At 42.1% G+C, this 17,939-nt stretch overlaps 1 protein-coding gene across 2 annotated transcripts in view; it reads left to right on the top strand.

Annotated features, from left to right (window-relative positions):
* The window catches only part of ADSS2 (adenylosuccinate synthase 2), a 31,215-nt gene that overhangs the window by 9,834 nt on the left and 3,442 nt on the right, over positions 1–17,939 (top strand). The window contains exons 2-10 of one of the 2 annotated variants that reach the window (XM_083732618.1): positions 3,856–3,958; positions 5,285–5,353; positions 7,201–7,251; positions 10,300–10,366; positions 13,111–13,218; positions 13,430–13,511; positions 15,204–15,330; positions 15,652–15,806; positions 16,726–16,850. In XM_083732618.1, the coding sequence (XP_083588744.1) occupies positions 3,856–3,958; positions 5,285–5,353; positions 7,201–7,251; positions 10,300–10,366; positions 13,111–13,218; positions 13,430–13,511; positions 15,204–15,330; positions 15,652–15,806; positions 16,726–16,850 (887 nt within the window). The remainder of the gene's footprint in view (positions 1–3,855; positions 3,959–5,284; positions 5,354–7,200; positions 7,252–10,299; positions 10,367–13,110; positions 13,219–13,429; positions 13,512–15,203; positions 15,331–15,651; positions 15,807–16,725; positions 16,851–17,939) is intronic. The other variant, XM_083732619.1, reaches the window with a different exon arrangement.

Here is a 17,939-nt window from a genome sequence, read left to right as displayed (position 1 = left end):
GCTGCTCTAAGCCTCAAGGAGGAGGAGCAGGATTAACCGAATAACTATTAATAGGAAGTACAAGCATGTTGGCTTGCAAAATTCTTAAGGGAAATCCATATCCCAAACAACCACTTTAGAGGAGTAGAGAGGTTCTGCTTCCATTTGCCCGCACATGGTAATTGAGGCAGGGATTTTGGCCCCATGCAACTGCTCAGAGAAAGTAATTTCTGAATGAATTTGTTTTTGTAATTTATACCTCTTTTTCTAACAAGTACTTTCAAGGCAGTACAACACAGTATCTGCGAAACACTGCTGTGACAGAAGCAAGTGCACACATGCCAACTCTTATTTAAGCCAGTATTTGGAGTGGGGAAGGCAGGCAGATTCCCTTCCCCAAATGCAAGATTTTTAAAGAGATCCTTGTTTCCCAGGAACCCATTCTGGCTTTCTTCTTGCTGCATGTGCCCAGTGTGGTTCGATGCCGGAGGCCCACTTTACTAAAGGGAGAGTAATACTGGAGACTGATTCTCCACCCCTCTACCCCAGAAGTTGAATGTATGAAATGCCTGCACAGTTTCAAGTAGCTCACAACTATTCATCAGCAAGAGAAACTGGCATATTAGGTTACTGCTAGGAAAGAAGTTCAAGTAAGGACATGAGCTTTGTAGCTCTTTTGGATGAGCAGCTCTAGAGAGACTTGATAAACATTTCTTATTCTTGAATGTAGGAAATAGAATATTTCTTATTTGTATAAAATGTTTTCAGTTTTAAAAGATACTATGGGATCAAATGATAGCATTACCTCTTCAGATCAATGTTATTTAAACTTGGAATCCAAAGTTAGTCTTTTTGAGATTCCTGAAAATAACATTGGTATTGATTTATAGGCACTGCTTGTGGGATTCCCTCCCCACAGAAGTGTGGCTGTTACTTTCATTTACGGTTGTTGTTGTTGTTGTTGTTATTTAGATTTCTATGCTGCCCTTCAGCCAAGGGTCACAGGGCTGTTTACAATATGGTTTTCATTGTATGCTGCAGATGTACCTCTTACTCTGCTGTTTGAAATTTGAGATAATTTCTATGTCCAGCATTAGAAACTCAGATATATAAGCTAGGCACCAAATAGCTCCTTAAACGAAGGTTACAGTTGCCAAAACGGAGTGTCTAGTTGCCATTTTGGGGCAAGACGGCATCATGTCTTACAAGAACAGCATAGGCAGGAGAGCTGCATGATGAGCTTTGGACGCTGTTCTTATCATTTAGTCCTTATGGTTGCAGAGATAACATGGTTGCAGAGATAACATACCAATGCACACAGGCCAAATATAGTTTTCTAATTTTGAATCATATGTTTTGCCGAAGGCTTTGCTCTGTATACATATCTTAAACTTCAGAGTTCTTCCAGATCAAATAAAACCTAAATTGTTTTAAAGGTAACAGAATTTATTAGAAGTCAGATTTCATTATACAGTGGTAACTCAGGTTTACATACACTTTAGGTTACAGACTCTGCTAAGCCAGAAATAGTACCTCCGGGTTAAGAACTTTGCTTCAGGATGAGAACAAAAAACATGTGGTGGCAGTGGAAGGCCCCATTAGCTAAAGTAGTGCTTCAGGTTAAGAACAGTTTCAGGTTAAGAACGGACCTCCGTGTGGTACACATCCTGGGAGTGTGGTCGCGATGGCACCCTTTCCCCAAATGGTACCCGGTGCGGTGCGCTCCCCCCTCCCCCCATCCATACGCCAGTGGAAGTATTACTGCACGAACAGAAACCATTGCAAGAGTGTGACAACTTCAATGGATACAACTCATTGGAATTTACGTACTATTTTTTTGACTTTATTTAAGAATATGAAGTAACATAGGATGGGATTATAAAAGTTTGTAGAGAACACCACCCTTCTTTTCTGAAGTCATGTATAGAACCCCTTTCTAATTCTCATGAGGTGATTAAAAAGGTGATTCTAAATTTCTAGATGTATGAAAAAGATAAGATAGGCAAGGCAAATGAATTAATGGTTTAGTCTGCCAATGAAATGCTTTATGAATCTCTTGAACATTTAAGACATGGCAGAAATGGCATGCCAGACCTCTATAAATATTGGCACTGTGGACTACTGCAAGGTAAATCTTGTCAGAAAAAATATGCCCGGTATGTTCACATAACTGGAATGCTGTGTTTGCATATTTTACTAGCTATTCAACCACGAAAGTCACTGAACATTCTGTGTGTTTCTTACACAGCACAGTTAAACTGGCTTAAGTTTTTTAAAAAAGCATTGTCCTCTTTTGTTAATTAGATAATAGAGTACAATCCTAAACTCTGAGTGAGTTTAGGATTGTACTGTATTATCTAATTAACAAAAGAGGGCTATGTGCTCTATCATTCCATTGAACTCAAGGAATTTCCTTCTAAACAAGAATGCTTAAAATTGCACTGTGTGACTATTGTTCTGTGCTCACTTACCTGTGAATAAACCCCATTGAAAGCACCAGGACTTAGGAAGCACACATAGGGTTGTCCGATTATTTGCTACAAATTATTAGTATTTCTGTGTTAAAATAATCATCCTTGTACTGGTTTACGTATGCATTAGAATAGGTTACAAAATGGTAAAGCTTGGTTGCTTTTTACTGGAATTACCAATTCAGTAATGACTCCTTTGAAGACTTTAGCTACCACCTGTAAAATCTCTGCAGCCCCCTCCTTCATGAAGTGGCGATAATGCTTGTGCTTTTTCTTTGAAAAATACATAATACTGAAAGACGTGGTGAAGAGTGACACACTTTCCTACTTAAGCACCAAGTGTGCCTCAGATCAACACAACAGTGGAAGAGGAAGTAGGGAAAGTGTTGTTCTTCATTTCCTCTATCATCTCTGTATGGTTTTTAAACCTCAGAACAACACTTGACCAAATGAACAGAAAACTGGGAGAAAGGATAACTATCCAGATGGGGGACTGTAAAAGGAAAGTAGAATTGCTGGCAGGAAGCAGGAGGGGGCTGGAAGTTGGGTGACACAGGAGTTGGGGAAGAGAGGCTGGAGTAAGAGAGAGGAAAAGAGAAAGTAGAATATGAAAACCAACGTGCACTTTCTTTGGCACATGCATGCACACACAGGTTGGAGCCAGTAAAATGGATCCTCCTGAAAATGTGACACTTGTCTCTTGGTTAACTGAACAAAAAAATAAGAAACCTAGCATTTGCCAGTGCTGCCATGCCACAAAACATGGATCCAAGGCGTGGGGTCTCATAATTTTTACAAGGAATATCTTCCAAAATCAAACATCACACTACAAAAGTAAGTCGTGAGTTTTCTTTGTGGCAGTTTTGTCAATTCAAGTGGATTCATTTTAATTTTCTTGGTGCTTTGAGTTTTGGGGGTTTTTTTTACAATCAAGCAGTATATTAAAAATATAGTTAGCATAACACACTGGTTCTGAACCAGTGTTTCAACTATGACAGTTTATTAAAATATGAATGCTTTAGGAGTAATGAGGTCTTTCATTGGTCAAAACAACTGACTGCACATGACACACAGTGAAGCTTAGTTTTTGCATTTATTTATTTAGAAATAGTTTTTGCATTGTGAATTTGATTGAAAAGTTGTGGGTGTATTTGTAAATGAAAATACATCTTGGAAGCAAGTTTAAATCAGTGACCAATCAACTGTTAATACATTTAAGACGGTTAGTAACAGGTTTGAGATTTGTTGTTTATGTTGCCAAGTTAAGCAAAAAGTAGCTTGATTTGTTTTTCTTCCAAGGAACAGACAGGAACAACATGTATGAAAGGGTTGATAGTTCTAATGTGAGCTTTTAATAAATATTTTAAGAAAAAATGAAGAATAATAAATCCTATCTTACCTGCAGGGAGGCAACAATGCTGGGCATACTGTCGTAGTAGATTCTGTGGAATATGATTTCCATCTCTTACCCAGTGGTATCATCAATCCAAAAGTTACGGCTTTTATTGGTAAGTAGTATTTTTCAGAATATACTGTACCTCTACAGTTTGAAGTCTTTTTTTGTAATTGTTATTTTATTGAAAATTTTTCAAATATAAAGCAGTAAGTGATACATAAAGAGGAAAAAACAAAACACACAACTGTGTAAAAGGGAAAAAACACATATGAATATATATAAAAATACCCTGACCCAGACATTATTTTACAAATTTGATGATATTATCTTAATACTAATGTAAATATTAATAGCCTACTACAGTTTGTATAAATTTGTTCCAAATATTATTGTATTTATCCAAGCAGAGTCTGTAAGCAGTCCGTTCATAGGTTGCAAGTCTTATCATATTATCAATCCACTGATTAAAGGAGATCATGTCTTTATTCTTCCAGTTTATCAATATCAGCCTCTTGGCTACCATTAGAATGCGTAAAATCCATGTTTGTTGTCCAGTTGTTAACCTCTATATCAGGGATTGTCAACTGGTCCCTACCGCCCATAGTGGGCATTTCAGGATTCTAGGTGGCTGGTCGGGGGTTCTACAGCACAAGCTTAATCCTCCTTCCATTGAGCACTGGTGAGCGGTAAGGAAATTTTACCATCAAGAAAGATGGTATAAAAAGGTTGACTATCCCTGGACTAGATTATCAGACTAAAATCATCTGGATGTGACCCTGCCCTTCCAAGTAAGCAGGGGTGTCAACTTGAATAAAATACTGGAAGGAGGGCAAGGGTGTCAACTTCGGAGGGCAGCCCTCTCAAATATTTTATTGGGGGGGGGGGCGCGAAGGAACCTTGTCCTCTAGTAGTTGGCTCCTGTGCAAGTAAGTACCGCTTCAACCTTGCCTTCCTGGTTAGCGGAGTTTGTAACCCAAAGCGTCTGTAACCTGAGGTACTACTGTACAAAGTCACCATTGGATTGAAGCCTTAGACCAGGGGTCAGCAAACTTTTTCAGCAGGAGACCGGTCCACTGTCCCTCAGACCTTGTGGGGGGCCAGACTATATTTTGTAAAAATAAAATAAATGAATGAATTCCTATGCCCCACAAATAACCCAGAGATCCATTTTAAATAAAAGGACAAATTCTACTCATGTAAAAACACGCTGATTCCCAGACCGTCTGTGGGCCGGATTTAGAAGGCGATTGGGCCAGATCCAGCCCCCAGGCCTTAGTTTGCCTACCAATGCCCTAGACTTTAACTGAAAAGTAAGTAATATAAGATATATTTTAGTATTTAAATGCTTTTCCTTTTTGCAAAGTCAAAACTGGGTTTTTTGAGACTTTTAACCTCCTTGTATTCCTAATTGATCACTCCCTTTTCGTGCTTTCCCCAGGAAATGGTGTGGTAATTCACTTGCCAGGATTGTTTGAAGAGGCAGAGAAAAATGTTAAAAAAGGAAAAGGTAAGAACAGCTTTCTAAGGTATCGTAGGGAGATGGTGAGGATTCTCTCGCATTGGTATATAGCAGAACTTGGTAATTACCAATGTGTTTTTGCTCCTGAGTTGCCTGATGGTATTCACTTGGTGCATTGAGGGGAAAAGTAACCAATTCTCAAAGATTTATTTCTTTTGTTCAGAATCCCACCCCCATTTAATTCTATTTAACACCTTAAAGTAAGTGGCATATGACATACAACACTTTAAAATACAAATACATGCTGTATATAATTTTAAAATTTTCAGTGGCCAAGAATGTTGGATTAGTGTTCAGATTATCTAAATCAGTGGTGCCCAAACTTTTTTCAAGGAGGGCCAGATTTGAGGGCCAACCAAAGTTGTTGCGCTTTTTAAAGAAATTGTTGAGCTTTTTTTTTTTTAGGGTTGAAGTTGTTTAGGGTTTTTTTGAGGATTTTATCCCATAAACTGCCGAAGGGGCCGGATTAGGCCCCCAAAACGGACTTTGGACATGTCTGTGGTAGAGCCTTTGGCCAACAACGGAATCAAAGGTGTGCTAAAGGTGGGAAAGGAGATTGCAGAGGAGCTGAACGGATTATTTGCATCTGTCTTCAGAGCAGAAGACTCGCAAGTAACATAAAATTAATAAGGTGAAACAGGAGAGATGCGAGCCGGGAAGGGTGACGGAAGTGCCGGCCGGGCGGCGACTCACCTCACAGGCAGTGCGCCATCCCTTTGGCCCAGGCGAGGCGGCGGCTGCTGCTGCTTGGTGACCTCCTCGCCCGTCTCCTCGTGAGGGAAACGCGGCGTCGGGGCGCCTCCGGTGGAGCAAGGCCGCTGGCCTTTGCCTTCCCCTCTGCCTTCCTCCTTTTCGCCGCGCCGCCTGCGCCTCCGCTGCCTCCCGCTCTCGGCGGGCCCTCCCGGGCGTTGGGCTCCGAGGGCGAAGGCGCCCCTCCTCAGCCCCACTCCACCACGCCCATCTGCAGCAGGGGCCCCGCCGCCCTCCCGCCAGCCGCCCTGGCCGCTTCGCCCGCCTCCTCCTCGGGCTCGAAGCCCAGGTTGTCCCGGCTCCAGGCCTGCCTCGAGCAAGGTGAGAGAGGCAGCGACGGTGAGCAAGACGAAGGAGGAGGAGAAGGAGAAGAAGCGCCGACGACGACGATGCCCGGCGGGTCCCGCAGCCGCCCCAGCTCCAGGCCGCCAGGAGGGCAAAGTCCCACCATGGCCCCCCGACCCTGGACGAAGGCTGCCTCCGCCTCAGAAATTTTCTCTCAGGCCGGCCGAGTAACGGCGCGGGAAGGGAGCGCCTTCGCTTTTTCCACTGCCCGCCTTCCAGCCCCCCATCCCCGCCCACAGCGCGCCGCCTCGCAGGGGGAAGCAGGCTGGCGGCTACACGGGCCACATGACGAGGTCAGGCCCTTCGCGGGCCTTGTGTTTGACACCCGTGATCTAAATGCACCACTTTTTTTAAAGCCACATGATGAAATAGAATTTAAATGGAAGAAGTAATATTAAATAAATATCTAGGGTTTTTATTGCGAGTTAGAGTGTTCATAAGCCAGTGCTTTATATAGATCCATTTTCAAGATATTGTATGTTTGAGACAAATAGTAATGACTGAAATTTGTTTGGTTTTTCCAAGCTACATTGAGTTAGTTTTGTGATATTTTCTAAACTGTCTCTTCATTCAACTGATCAAATTAGGCTGTAATCCTTTGCACACTTACTTGGGAGTAAGTACCACCAAAGACAGTGGAATTTTTTTCTCTTTAAAAATGCATAGAATTTTGGCCATTAAAAGTAACTGCTTTCTAAATGTCCCCCCCCCCCTAATATTTCTTTTGCTGCTTTTCAAAGGATTGGAAGGTTGGGAAAAAAGATTAATTATATCTGACAGAGCTCATATTGGTAAGTAAAAAGTATTGAAATATATTAAATGATTCAAAGTATTTTTTAATCTGTAGCTCTGATTTGTTTTTCATTTGTAAATATCTAGCAATAATATAGGTTAGAATACAAAGGCCTGTGGGGGAATGTTCCATGCACATAGTGGGGCCTTTTGTTGTGCCCACTTCAAATGTAGACTCCCCCCTACATTATTCAACAACAGCTATTGAGAGAACAGCCTCCCAACACAGTAGACAGGGTTCTAAAGCTAGCTTTCTGGTATCAAATACTGCATTGGCTATCAAAGTGGAAATCAAACACTTAAACAAGAGGTGTTTTCTATCTAAACTGGTAATTGTTTTATAGTAAATGTGTTCTTCCACAAATGAATGTTTATGTCAAGAATTCATCAAGATGAATTGTTGGAGGATCATCTTATTTATTGCCTTATGTATAAATAAATAAATGTGCAGTTCGAAAGCACGCCAAAGTGCAAGTAGATAAATAGGTACGGCTCCAGCGGGAAGGTAAATGGTCTTTCTGTGTGGTGCTCTGGTTCACCAGAAAGCGGCTTAGTCATGTTGGCCACATGACCTGGAAGCTGTACACTGAGTCCCTCGGCCAATAAAGCGAGATGAGCGCTACAACCCCAGAGTCGTTCGCGACTGGACCTAATGTTCAGGTGACCCTTTACCTTTACCTTTATGTCTTCTATACTGCATACTAATGCAATTTATACCAGGGGTGACCAAATGGCAACATGAGCAACAGCTAGCCTGAAGCGTGTCTTTATCCGTCTACCTTTTTGGTGTCCCATCAAACAAGAAATGCAAGGGAGGAAGTATCTTGGCTTTCTCTTCTGCACATAAAATGATTTCTACTGCAAGCATCAAAGGTCTAGCAAACTCATAACAGATGAAGATGGTGGACATTTCCCCAATCTATCCAGTTAAGCTGATCAGGAGACAAGAAAACATTGTGTTACCCTTGGATTGTCCCCTCCTTTGCTGCAAAACACCAATGAATAGCATGGTTCTTAAGTAGTTTCTCAGGAACAATTCCCCCTCCCTACCTTAAAACACTAGCAACTGCTGTTGTATCACAGAGATTAACCAATTTAAACAAAGATTGTTAAGCAGTGTAATAAAGTTACCTAATATTGATAAGAAGCAGGGTATGTTAAAACCAGCCTTTTCACTTTAATGTTCGAAATGTGTTTCCACTTCAGATTATTGTGTGTTTATGGCCCCTTTCAACACATGCGGCTATTGACAAAGCAAGTCCACCCTTTTGGTGTACAGTGGTGCCACCCAAGACGAACGCCTCGCAAGACGGAAAACCCGCTAGACGAAAGGGTTTTCCGTTTTGGAGGCGCTTTGCAAAACAAATTTCCCTATGGGCTTCCTTCGCAAGACGAAAGCCCATAGGGAAATCTCCGGGACAGCGGGGAAGCGTAGCGCGTCTTCCCCACTGTCCTCGGACCTCCTCCGAAGGCTGGCGGTGGGGCGGAGAGCCCTCCTCCCCCCGCCAGGCTTCAGAAGGCTCCTCCGAAGGCTGGCGATGGGGCGGAGAGCCCTCCTCCCCCCGCCAGGCTTCGGAAGGCTCATCCGAAGGCTGGCGATGGGGCGGAGAGCCCTCCTCCCCCCGCCAGGCTTCGGAAGGCTCCTCCGAAGGCTGGCGATGGGGCGGAGAGCCCTCCTCCCCCCGCCAGGCTTCAGAAGGCTCCTCCGAAGGCTGGCGGCGGGAGGAGGTCTCTCCGCCCCACCGGCAGCCTTCAGAAGGCTGCTCCGAAGGCTGGTGGCGGGAGGAGGGTTTTCCTTCCCACCGCCAACATTCAGAATGCTGTTCTGAATGTTGGCGGTGGGGAGGAAAAACCCTCCTCCCACCGCAAGCCCCGGGAACAGAGGAGAAGCGCTGTGCGCCTTCCCCTCTGTTCCCGTACCTGTCCGAAGGCTGGCGGTGGGGCGTAGAGACCTCCTCCCGCCATCAGCCTTCAGAAGGCTGCTCCGAAGGCTAGCGGCGGGAGGAGGTCTCTCCGCCCCACCGCCAGCCTTCGGAAGGCTGCTCCGAAGGCTGGCGGCGGGAGGAGGTCTCTCCGCCCCACCGCCAGCCTTCGGAAGGTTGCTCCGAAGGCTGGCGGCGGGAGGAGGTCTCTCCGCCCCACCGCCAGCCTTCGGAAGGTTGCTCCGAAGGCTGGCGGTGGGAGGAGGTCTCTCCGCCCCACCGGCAGCCTTCGGAAGGCTGTCCTGAAGACTTGCGGTGGGAGGAGGGTTTTCCTTCCCACCGCCAACATTCAGAATGCTGTTCTGAATGTTGGCGGTGGGGAGGAAAAACCCTCCTCCCACCACAAGCCCCGGGAACAGAGGAGAAGCGCTGTGCGCCTTCCCCTCTGTTCCCGTACCTGTGCTGAAGGCTTGCAGTGGGGAGAAAAGCCCTTCTCCGCACTGCCAGCCTGGCAAGCGGTCTCCATAGGAACGCATTAATTGATTTTTAATGCATTCCTATGGGAAACCGTGCTTCGCAAGACGAAAAACTCGCAAGAAGAAAAAACTTGCGGAACGAATTAATTTCGTCTTGCGAGGCACCACTGTATTTCTTTGCTGCCTTTGTCAGTCTTAGAATATCGTTGCTGATTAGTGTAAACCCCCCAGTTATTGGGATAACAAGATGCATTCTATGTATTCTATTCAGCCTCTATAACTTCTGCAATATAAGAGAATTTTAAAATGCTTGGAATGTCAGTAGCCCTGGAGAAATGCAAATGTTTTTAAACAGAAAAGGTTTGACTGACACCGCTTGAGTTGTAGCATACTGTAGTGCTTTGTTTGCATACTTTGTTTGCCTTGACTTTAGTCTTCACAAATTGAAGTGCTTTTTCTAAAATATTATTTTACTAAACAGCTGTATTTTCTCCAGGTCCTTGTTACTTAAAGTTTATATATCTAGTGCAAATGATGATTTCCAAAATACTTTGGCATACATTAATGAGAAATAATAGCTTACTTTAGTTTGGTACTTAATGCAGGTATTAATACAACAGAGTTCATTTTGTATCCTTCAAATTCCTAGTATTTGACTTCCATCAAGCTGCTGATGGCATCCAGGAACAACAAAGACAAGAGCAAGCAGGAAAGAAGTATGTTATGTGTTGTCAAATGTTTTAATTGTAAATGCTGGAAGAAATTGTGAGTGACAGGGAGGGCTTTTCAGCCAGTACACTTCCAGAATCTATTCAATAGAGTGTGCTGTTAAGGGTGCTTTGCAGTAAGATTCTTTCTTAATGTTTTTGCAAGGAAATCTGGGACACCTGTACATTCCCACTTATTTGTATGTACTTTAAGACATGTGATTCAAGGGTTCAAAATTAGTTAGTTTGTTTTCAACCCGAAGGGCACAACAAAATTCTCTTCAGCTTTAGAATACACTTAAGATGTAAGTTTTTGCACAACAGTTTTGTTCTTAAATTGTAAGCCTCAATACCTTTGCAGTTCACTTGGATATATATTTTTGCAGAACATATGTTAAATTCCAAGTAGCAAACCCGTAAAGCTGTTGCTCTTTATCACTTATGTGAATCTTGTTCTTCAGCAGGAATGGGAAATGTATCTGAATCTCTGGATCATGTTACAGCATAATGAGTACAGAACATTTTGGGTGTCTTCCAGAGATTCAAGGCTCTTAAGCTCTGTTACCTAATGTGCGTAATGGTGATGTCATGTGATAAGGTTATGATGAATGAATTAAGGTCAGAACTAGGAAAATACTAGTGTGTGTGCTTTCTATTTTTCCACCCCACACTAATCCATTGAAATGATAGTGGTATGATATTGAATGATTGGGAAACTTTCCCACCCTTTGTGAAAATTGAAAAGTCATATCTGGGTTTTAGCACATTTAATTCCTTTGTACATTCAGAATTAGATTGGTCATGGGCAAAAGAGGAAATATTCTTGGCCAGGATCCTGTCAGCCTGTCCTGGGGTGGGACTTGCTTATTTGCATGTTATTTTGTTGGATTATGTATCCTTCCTCAATCATGGTGACGGTGCTAAATCAGTAGATCTAAGTGTATCCCCTCCCTTCTTGATATATTCCTAGGCACTAGTACAACATAAAGATGTTGATTTCATTTTCATCCATGCAGTTAGTATTTTTTAAATTGCACAGCTGATTGTTTTTAAAAAGGCAAGAATCAAACTTGACATACAGTATTTCCTTTTGCAAATATGGATGGAATAGGGAAGTATTGAACTATTGATCATGTCTTCTTAAAATAAATCAAAATAATACAAACCTGACTCAAGAGTTCTGTGGTTGTCGTTGATACTTAGGAATAGTATAGCGAATGGACTCTAGAAGTCTAGGTTGTTGCTGTGCTTTGACAGGGAATGGACTTGCTGCATTAATGATAGTGGCTCTTTTAAGGAAATTTTTCTCCTTTTGAGAAAAAGTTGGTTGTGCTGTTAACATTTTCCATTTTCCAGAACTTGGCCTGTCTGTATTGTAAATTTGCATATCTGAAGTTTTGCTAGTATCACAAAATGTGATACAGACAAAACAAAATCTGAGTGGGTCATTGTATGAGACTCATAACAGGCTGTGTTTACATTCTTCTCCACTCCCCTTTTCATCTGTGATTTGTTTACTCTTAACATTGCAAATCTCAACCTGTCCTTGATTGATGCCATTGGCCTGTTTTGCAAACAATACCTAACCATTGTTGATTAAACCTTAACTTAGTGTTGTGTGAACCTCCCCAATAGCTTAGCTATGGTTTGTTCACTGCCATCAAATCACGATCTATAATCATGGTTTATTGATGGCTTATGAACCTTGATTTAAATTATGGCTTGCTGTTACATATGAACCCAGAACCCTTCTTAACAATGGTGTATTTGCTCATCCCATCCTAGATTTTCACCAGACTACTAAAGGCTTGAGGCAAAAGCAGCTGGAAAACAAAACAAAAATTTGGGAAACATTCCATGGTTGGTTTGAACATCTGTGGGACAACTTGTAGTTTGTTAAACCAATTGTTGGAGTTGTCTTAAGACCTCTTGCTATGACAGAAGGACCAATTAGCCTTGGTTCAGGCAACACAGTTCTAAGACAGACTTTACAGTTAGGCATCCAAGATCCTTGATTCATAATTTGACCAGGAATAGGTTTCCTCAATTCTATGGGCTTTCTATGGCACAGAGCAGTTTCATAGCCTTTGGGTGGAGATAGGCAAATGGCTTATCATGTGAAGTAGCCATGCTGAGAAGAAAAGTATAGTGCAGGTCATATAACAGGAAATAATGAGCTCCTTGCTACATATAACCGGGGTCTAAAAGCATAAACTGTTCTGACCACATTGAATAATAGTGCTGTTTTTGTTTAGTCTCAGTTCTCAGCTGTGTTCCACCACGTTTGAGATATACCCTGTATGTTGCTTTACTTTTAAGTAAGCTCTTCATTCTTAGCATGCTAATATTCACACCACTACAGTCTCTGTTAAGAAAATTCATTGAGATTTGCACAGAAGAAATGCATACGAAATACATATAAACAATGTGATATGTTCATTCCTTTAAGGTAAATAGTAAATAATGTTTAGACTGTACCTTTTTAAGTATTTTGTATATTAGCATTACAAGTAACACTTCGGAGGATGTTTTGCACCACCTGCCAGGATTCTGTTTCTTCTTAATCTTCCCTCTTCTCCTGGGTGCCCACTGGGGGAAATGTTTGACCTCAGTGAATTATAATTTTAAACTACCAAGTATGTACAACATACTTCCAGAGTAATTTTATTTTTAGAAACTTAACAACAACCTAGTTGAATTGATAGTCACAGATTGTGTAGTATGTGTATGTTTTTTATTTTTGTGTTTTAAAGCTTGGGAACTACAAAAAAGGGAATTGGTCCAGTGTATTCTTCTAAAGCAGCTCGAAGTGGGCTCAGAATGTGTGATCTAGTTTCTGACTTCAATGAATTTTCAGAAAGGTAACCACTTCTCTAGAGTAATGTAAATATTTCAAATAAGTTTATTACTAGGGCTTGTATATTCTGATTTTCATATTCTAAAAAATCCCTTACTGGATCTCTCATTTGTGAGTCTGTTTTTGTTTTCACATGTGTTAAGTTAAAATTTTTATCAAGGCTTTAAAAAAAAAAGTTGCAAGCATAATTTATTTGTACTTATTTTACTTTTTAGATTCAAAGTGTTGGCCAACCAGTACAAGTCTGTTTACCCTACCTTAGAGATAGACATTGAAGGAGAATTGAAAAGACTGAAGGTAAACTATAGAGGAGTTATGAATTATTTGACATAATTGATATATATATACAGATGGATTTATCTTTGTATGTTTCTTCTGATAAAATGATAAAGAAACACTGCTTCTGGCACACAAGCAGCAGTCAGTTAACTTGTCGCTTTAACTAGCAAATTGCCTGCATTAGGGTTATCATAAGTCAGAAACAAATGGCCCAGTAGCTTTATCACAGTGGTCAGTTATTTACTGAATTAAACCTGTTTGCTGAATCTTAGATTTCATGTAGAAAAGGAATCCTGTGGTCTTTTTATCTTTTAGAAGCTCATATTCTACATTGTTGTGACAATGCTCCTGAGAGCTAGTGTATAGCTTGGTAAAGGTTTGTGCCCTACATCAGAAAATCATTGGTTAAAGCCTTTTTTGCATACAGTCATTCTTGGTATTGGGAAAATATATGGATCAAAACACATTTTCTCTCTCTTATAGTATTGGAACTCAGGGTCACCCAGTGAACCTTGACATGACCCCAACCCTGAACATCACAGTAACCTATGCCTGTTCAGCAATACAGACAATTCATAAGGCAGAAGCTGATTGAGATGTAATGGAGTGCTAAACTTCATGCCAGAGGACTAGACCTGTAAAGCTTTCTGCTCTTCAAAAAGTAGGCAGAACTTAGGAGGGATAGTCTGGCCCAAGGGAAATGGATAAAAGGCATACTTTAGTCATATTCAATTGTTAGTTTCCCTGACACAGGTAGAATCACATGAGAAAAAACGAGACAGGTGTGCTACCTGTTACCTTTGTTGACCCATGATGCCTGCCCTTGCTATTTTCCAGTCATTGCAGTAGGGAGGCTGCCATACTTATACCTGTGAGATTTAGAATTCTGCTGATGCAGAGCTCTCAATTTCACAAGGGGCCTACTAGGTTCCGCAGGTGCCCCACTGCAGATGTCTGCACTCCAGGCGGAGGAGGGTAATAGTAGTGGCCAACACAGTGAACTGACTAGCACATTCATTTCTACTCTTGCTCTTACTGCATGAGAGGTACACTGACTGAAGTGGATTTGTAACAGCGTTGCTTGGAACTATCCAGGGTCATGCAACTTCTGCCTTTATCGGGTGTCTTCCTCAGGAGCATCCACCTTGCTCTACTGACTCTCGTTCATGAAAAGGTAGTTCTTCACGCAGTGCATAGCTCAGTTGAGGATTCTGCTGTCGCAAGATGTGGCAGTGACAGTGGTAGACAAATTTTGTGGAGCATAGGTCTACCAATGCTATTAGCTGTGGTAGCTAAATGGACGCTCAAAATTCACAAATAGTGTATCCCTAAATAGTGCCTGCATGGGGGACAAAGAGGGGAAGACTTTTTCTTCCTGCTCTCTTTGTGAGCTTTCTGCAAATATTTGGCAAGTGTTAGAAACAAGATAGTGGATTAGTTGTTAGACTCTTGGTCTGATCCAGCAGGACTCTTAATAATTTTAACTTGAGAAAGAACTAATGAATGACATCTATATGCTTTGTTCTTATGCACATTCTCCTTCACACAAAAAATAGCTTATAGTTGACATGGCTAACAAATAGCAAATGGCACTTTTATTGTATTATAAGACAGAATAATTATTTGCCTGCCTCTTTGGTAAAGTGTCTACAGTGTGTTTTGAAGATTGTAGTTTACTACATTCTAATCTCTAGGACATGTTTGTCTTAGGGTTACACTGAAAGGCTCAAACCAATGGTGCGAGATGGTGTATACTTTATGTATGAAGCTTTACACGGCCCACCAAAGAAAATTTTAGTAGAGGGTGCAAATGCAGCACTACTGGACATTGATTTTGGTATGTATAAAGTCTTTTTTTATCATAGTCTCCATGTGTGAGGTACTTGTCACTTGTCACATGTATATTTGAAGGACTGTGCAGAATACAGCTGTTTAAGACTGGTTGCATTATAGTCGTTCTTGTACATTGAATGTTCATTGTACATCTTGGCATTGAAACTATACCACTATTTTTAAGGGTGTGTTGTCATTTTAAATAACAACCAGTGTTACTTGCTATTCAGTTACCTTTCAGTAGAAAGATGCAATGATAATATTTTATATAATTGTGCTACTCTTAGTTCATTCCTATCTTCTTTTCCTTGCCCTTCTGAAACAGGAACTTATCCTTTCGTGACCTCATCAAATTGTACCGTGGGAGGTGTTTGCACTGGCTTGGGTATGCCACCACAGAACGTTGGTGAAGTATATGGAGTTGTGAAAGCCTACACAACTAGAGTTGGAATTGGTGCCTTTCCCACAGAACAAGACAATGTAAGTATAGCAATTAACATTAATGTGAGTTATTGGAACAAAGTAAATGAATGTACAGTTCTCAGAAATATTATTTAACACAGTGGTCTTCCAACCCTTTCACACCTGGGACCCACCTTTAATCCAATATGCATTTGGGAACCCATATCCTTTTTAAAAAAAAACCCCATATATTTGTATGGTGGTAGTGCTTTTGTTATGACCCACCTCAGAACAGGTTGTGACCCTGTAGTGACTCCTGACCCATCAGTTGAAGACCAGTGATTTAAGGTATGCATGGCTGTACTCTCCCAGGCATCAGATTCTGTATACCACATACTTTAAAGTGCTGCTGCTTTCTGTCTGAAATGTAAGTTTCTCAGTCCACAGATCTGCTGCCTGGGTGTTTATATGTGCTTTTAAAAAGTTTTTAACTACTGCTTATTCCTCAGTCCTGCAGAGCCTATATTTCTGTCGGAGAGCAAGCTGAATTCTGTTCTTGCTCATGAATCAGCAGCAGAATTGTTAACTAAGTTCCAGTTGCAGAATCTTTATTACTAGTGACGATGCACGTGAACCAGTTTGCCTTTTTGATTCCAAGCTGAATTAACAGGACTAGCAATTTAAGATTGCCAAGGATTTCAGAGCTTCACAAACAATAACTGAGCTACAACACTCCTGTGAGGTAGCAGGTAGGCATTATACAATGGAATCAACATGGAGTGTTGAGAAAATGGCCTGCTCAATGGTATTTTCACATTGATACCTGGCATTAAAGGTGGCTCCTGTACTTGTATCTTCATCCTTGTTAAAAGTTTTGTGCACTATGTGGGGTTGGAAATGTAAAGTATAATTTGTTTTCTGTTGTCAGTAAATTGTGTTTACATAGAAATGAACAATATTACTCCAGTGTATAACATGACAATATTCTGTTTCTTAGAAAATTGGAGAATTACTGCAGACACGTGGGAAAGAGGTTGGTGTGACCACAGGTCGGAAAAGAAGATGTGGCTGGCTGGATCTTGTGTTGCTTAGATACGCTCACATGATCAATGGATTTACCGCGTGAGTAGTTTGTAGTGGTAGCAAGTGCACTGTAATAGAGTATAATACTTTGTAGAAACAATACAAAGTAATGGGAATGAAACACCCTTCAAGTAAAGAACAATGTTTTGAAGACTCACTGTGGAAGACAAAATGGTTTCTAAAGTCACAGTACTGATGTAAGACTTGCCAGCTGCCATGCTAATAACTATGATACCCCTTCTGGAAGAAAGTTACCATACTTTTCGCACCATAGGACGCACCGGACAATAGGACGCACCTTGTTTTAGAGGGGGGAGAACAAGAAAAATAAATTCTCCCCCTCTCTGCCCAGTGCCCCTTTAGCGAAGCGGCAGGAGGCGCTGCGCAGAGAGGGGGAGAATTTCCCCCTTCTTGTTTTCCCCCTCTAAAACAAGATGCCGTTTAAGGTGCGTTTAGTCGCCTTCAGGCAGCTACCTTGGAAGCCTGGAGAGTGAGAGGGGTCGGTGCACACCGACCTCTCTCGCTCTCCAGGTTTCAGGTTCCTTTCGACCTGCTCTTTGGGACTGGCAGGGGGAAGCCCACCACCAGCCCCAAAGAGCAGGTCGGGGAGCAGCGGAAAGTTTCTATGGCTTCCTTGGCCCCGCAAGCACTCTCCCAGCTGGAGAGGTGGCGCGCGGCTAAAGGGGCTCCTGCCATAGCTGTGTGTCACCTCTCCAGCCGGGAGAGGGTAAGCGGGGCTTCTTTAGCCCCACGCGCGCTCTCCCAGCTGGAGGTGGCGGCGTGCGGCTAAAGAGGCTCCTGCGATAGCCGCGTGTCACCTCTCCAGCCGGGAGAGAGTCGCGGGGGGCTTCTTTAGCCCCGCGCGCGGCTAAAGAGGCTCCTGCCATAGCCGCGCGTCACCTCTCCAGCCAGGAGAGGGTCGCGGGGCTATGGCGTCTTCGCTCCATAGGACGCACACACATTCCCCCTTCATTTTTGAAGGGAAAAAAGTGCGTCCTATAGAGCGGAAAATACGGTATCTGTTATAATCTCTCTCTCTCTCTCTTTGGCTTTTATTCTGGAATTCCAGGGTTTTCCCAGGTTACTTTTTTTTAGTCTATAATTTTAAAGCAAGATGTAAAGGTAGGC

The sequence above is a fragment of the Podarcis gaigeae genome (genome assembly GCF_964106915.1).
Source record: "Podarcis gaigeae genome assembly, chromosome: 3".
NCBI lineage: Eukaryota > Metazoa > Chordata > Lepidosauria > Squamata > Lacertidae > Podarcis > Podarcis gaigeae.
Note: the sequence above shows the minus strand (reverse complement) of the source record. Positions and strands in the feature narration are given on the sequence as shown.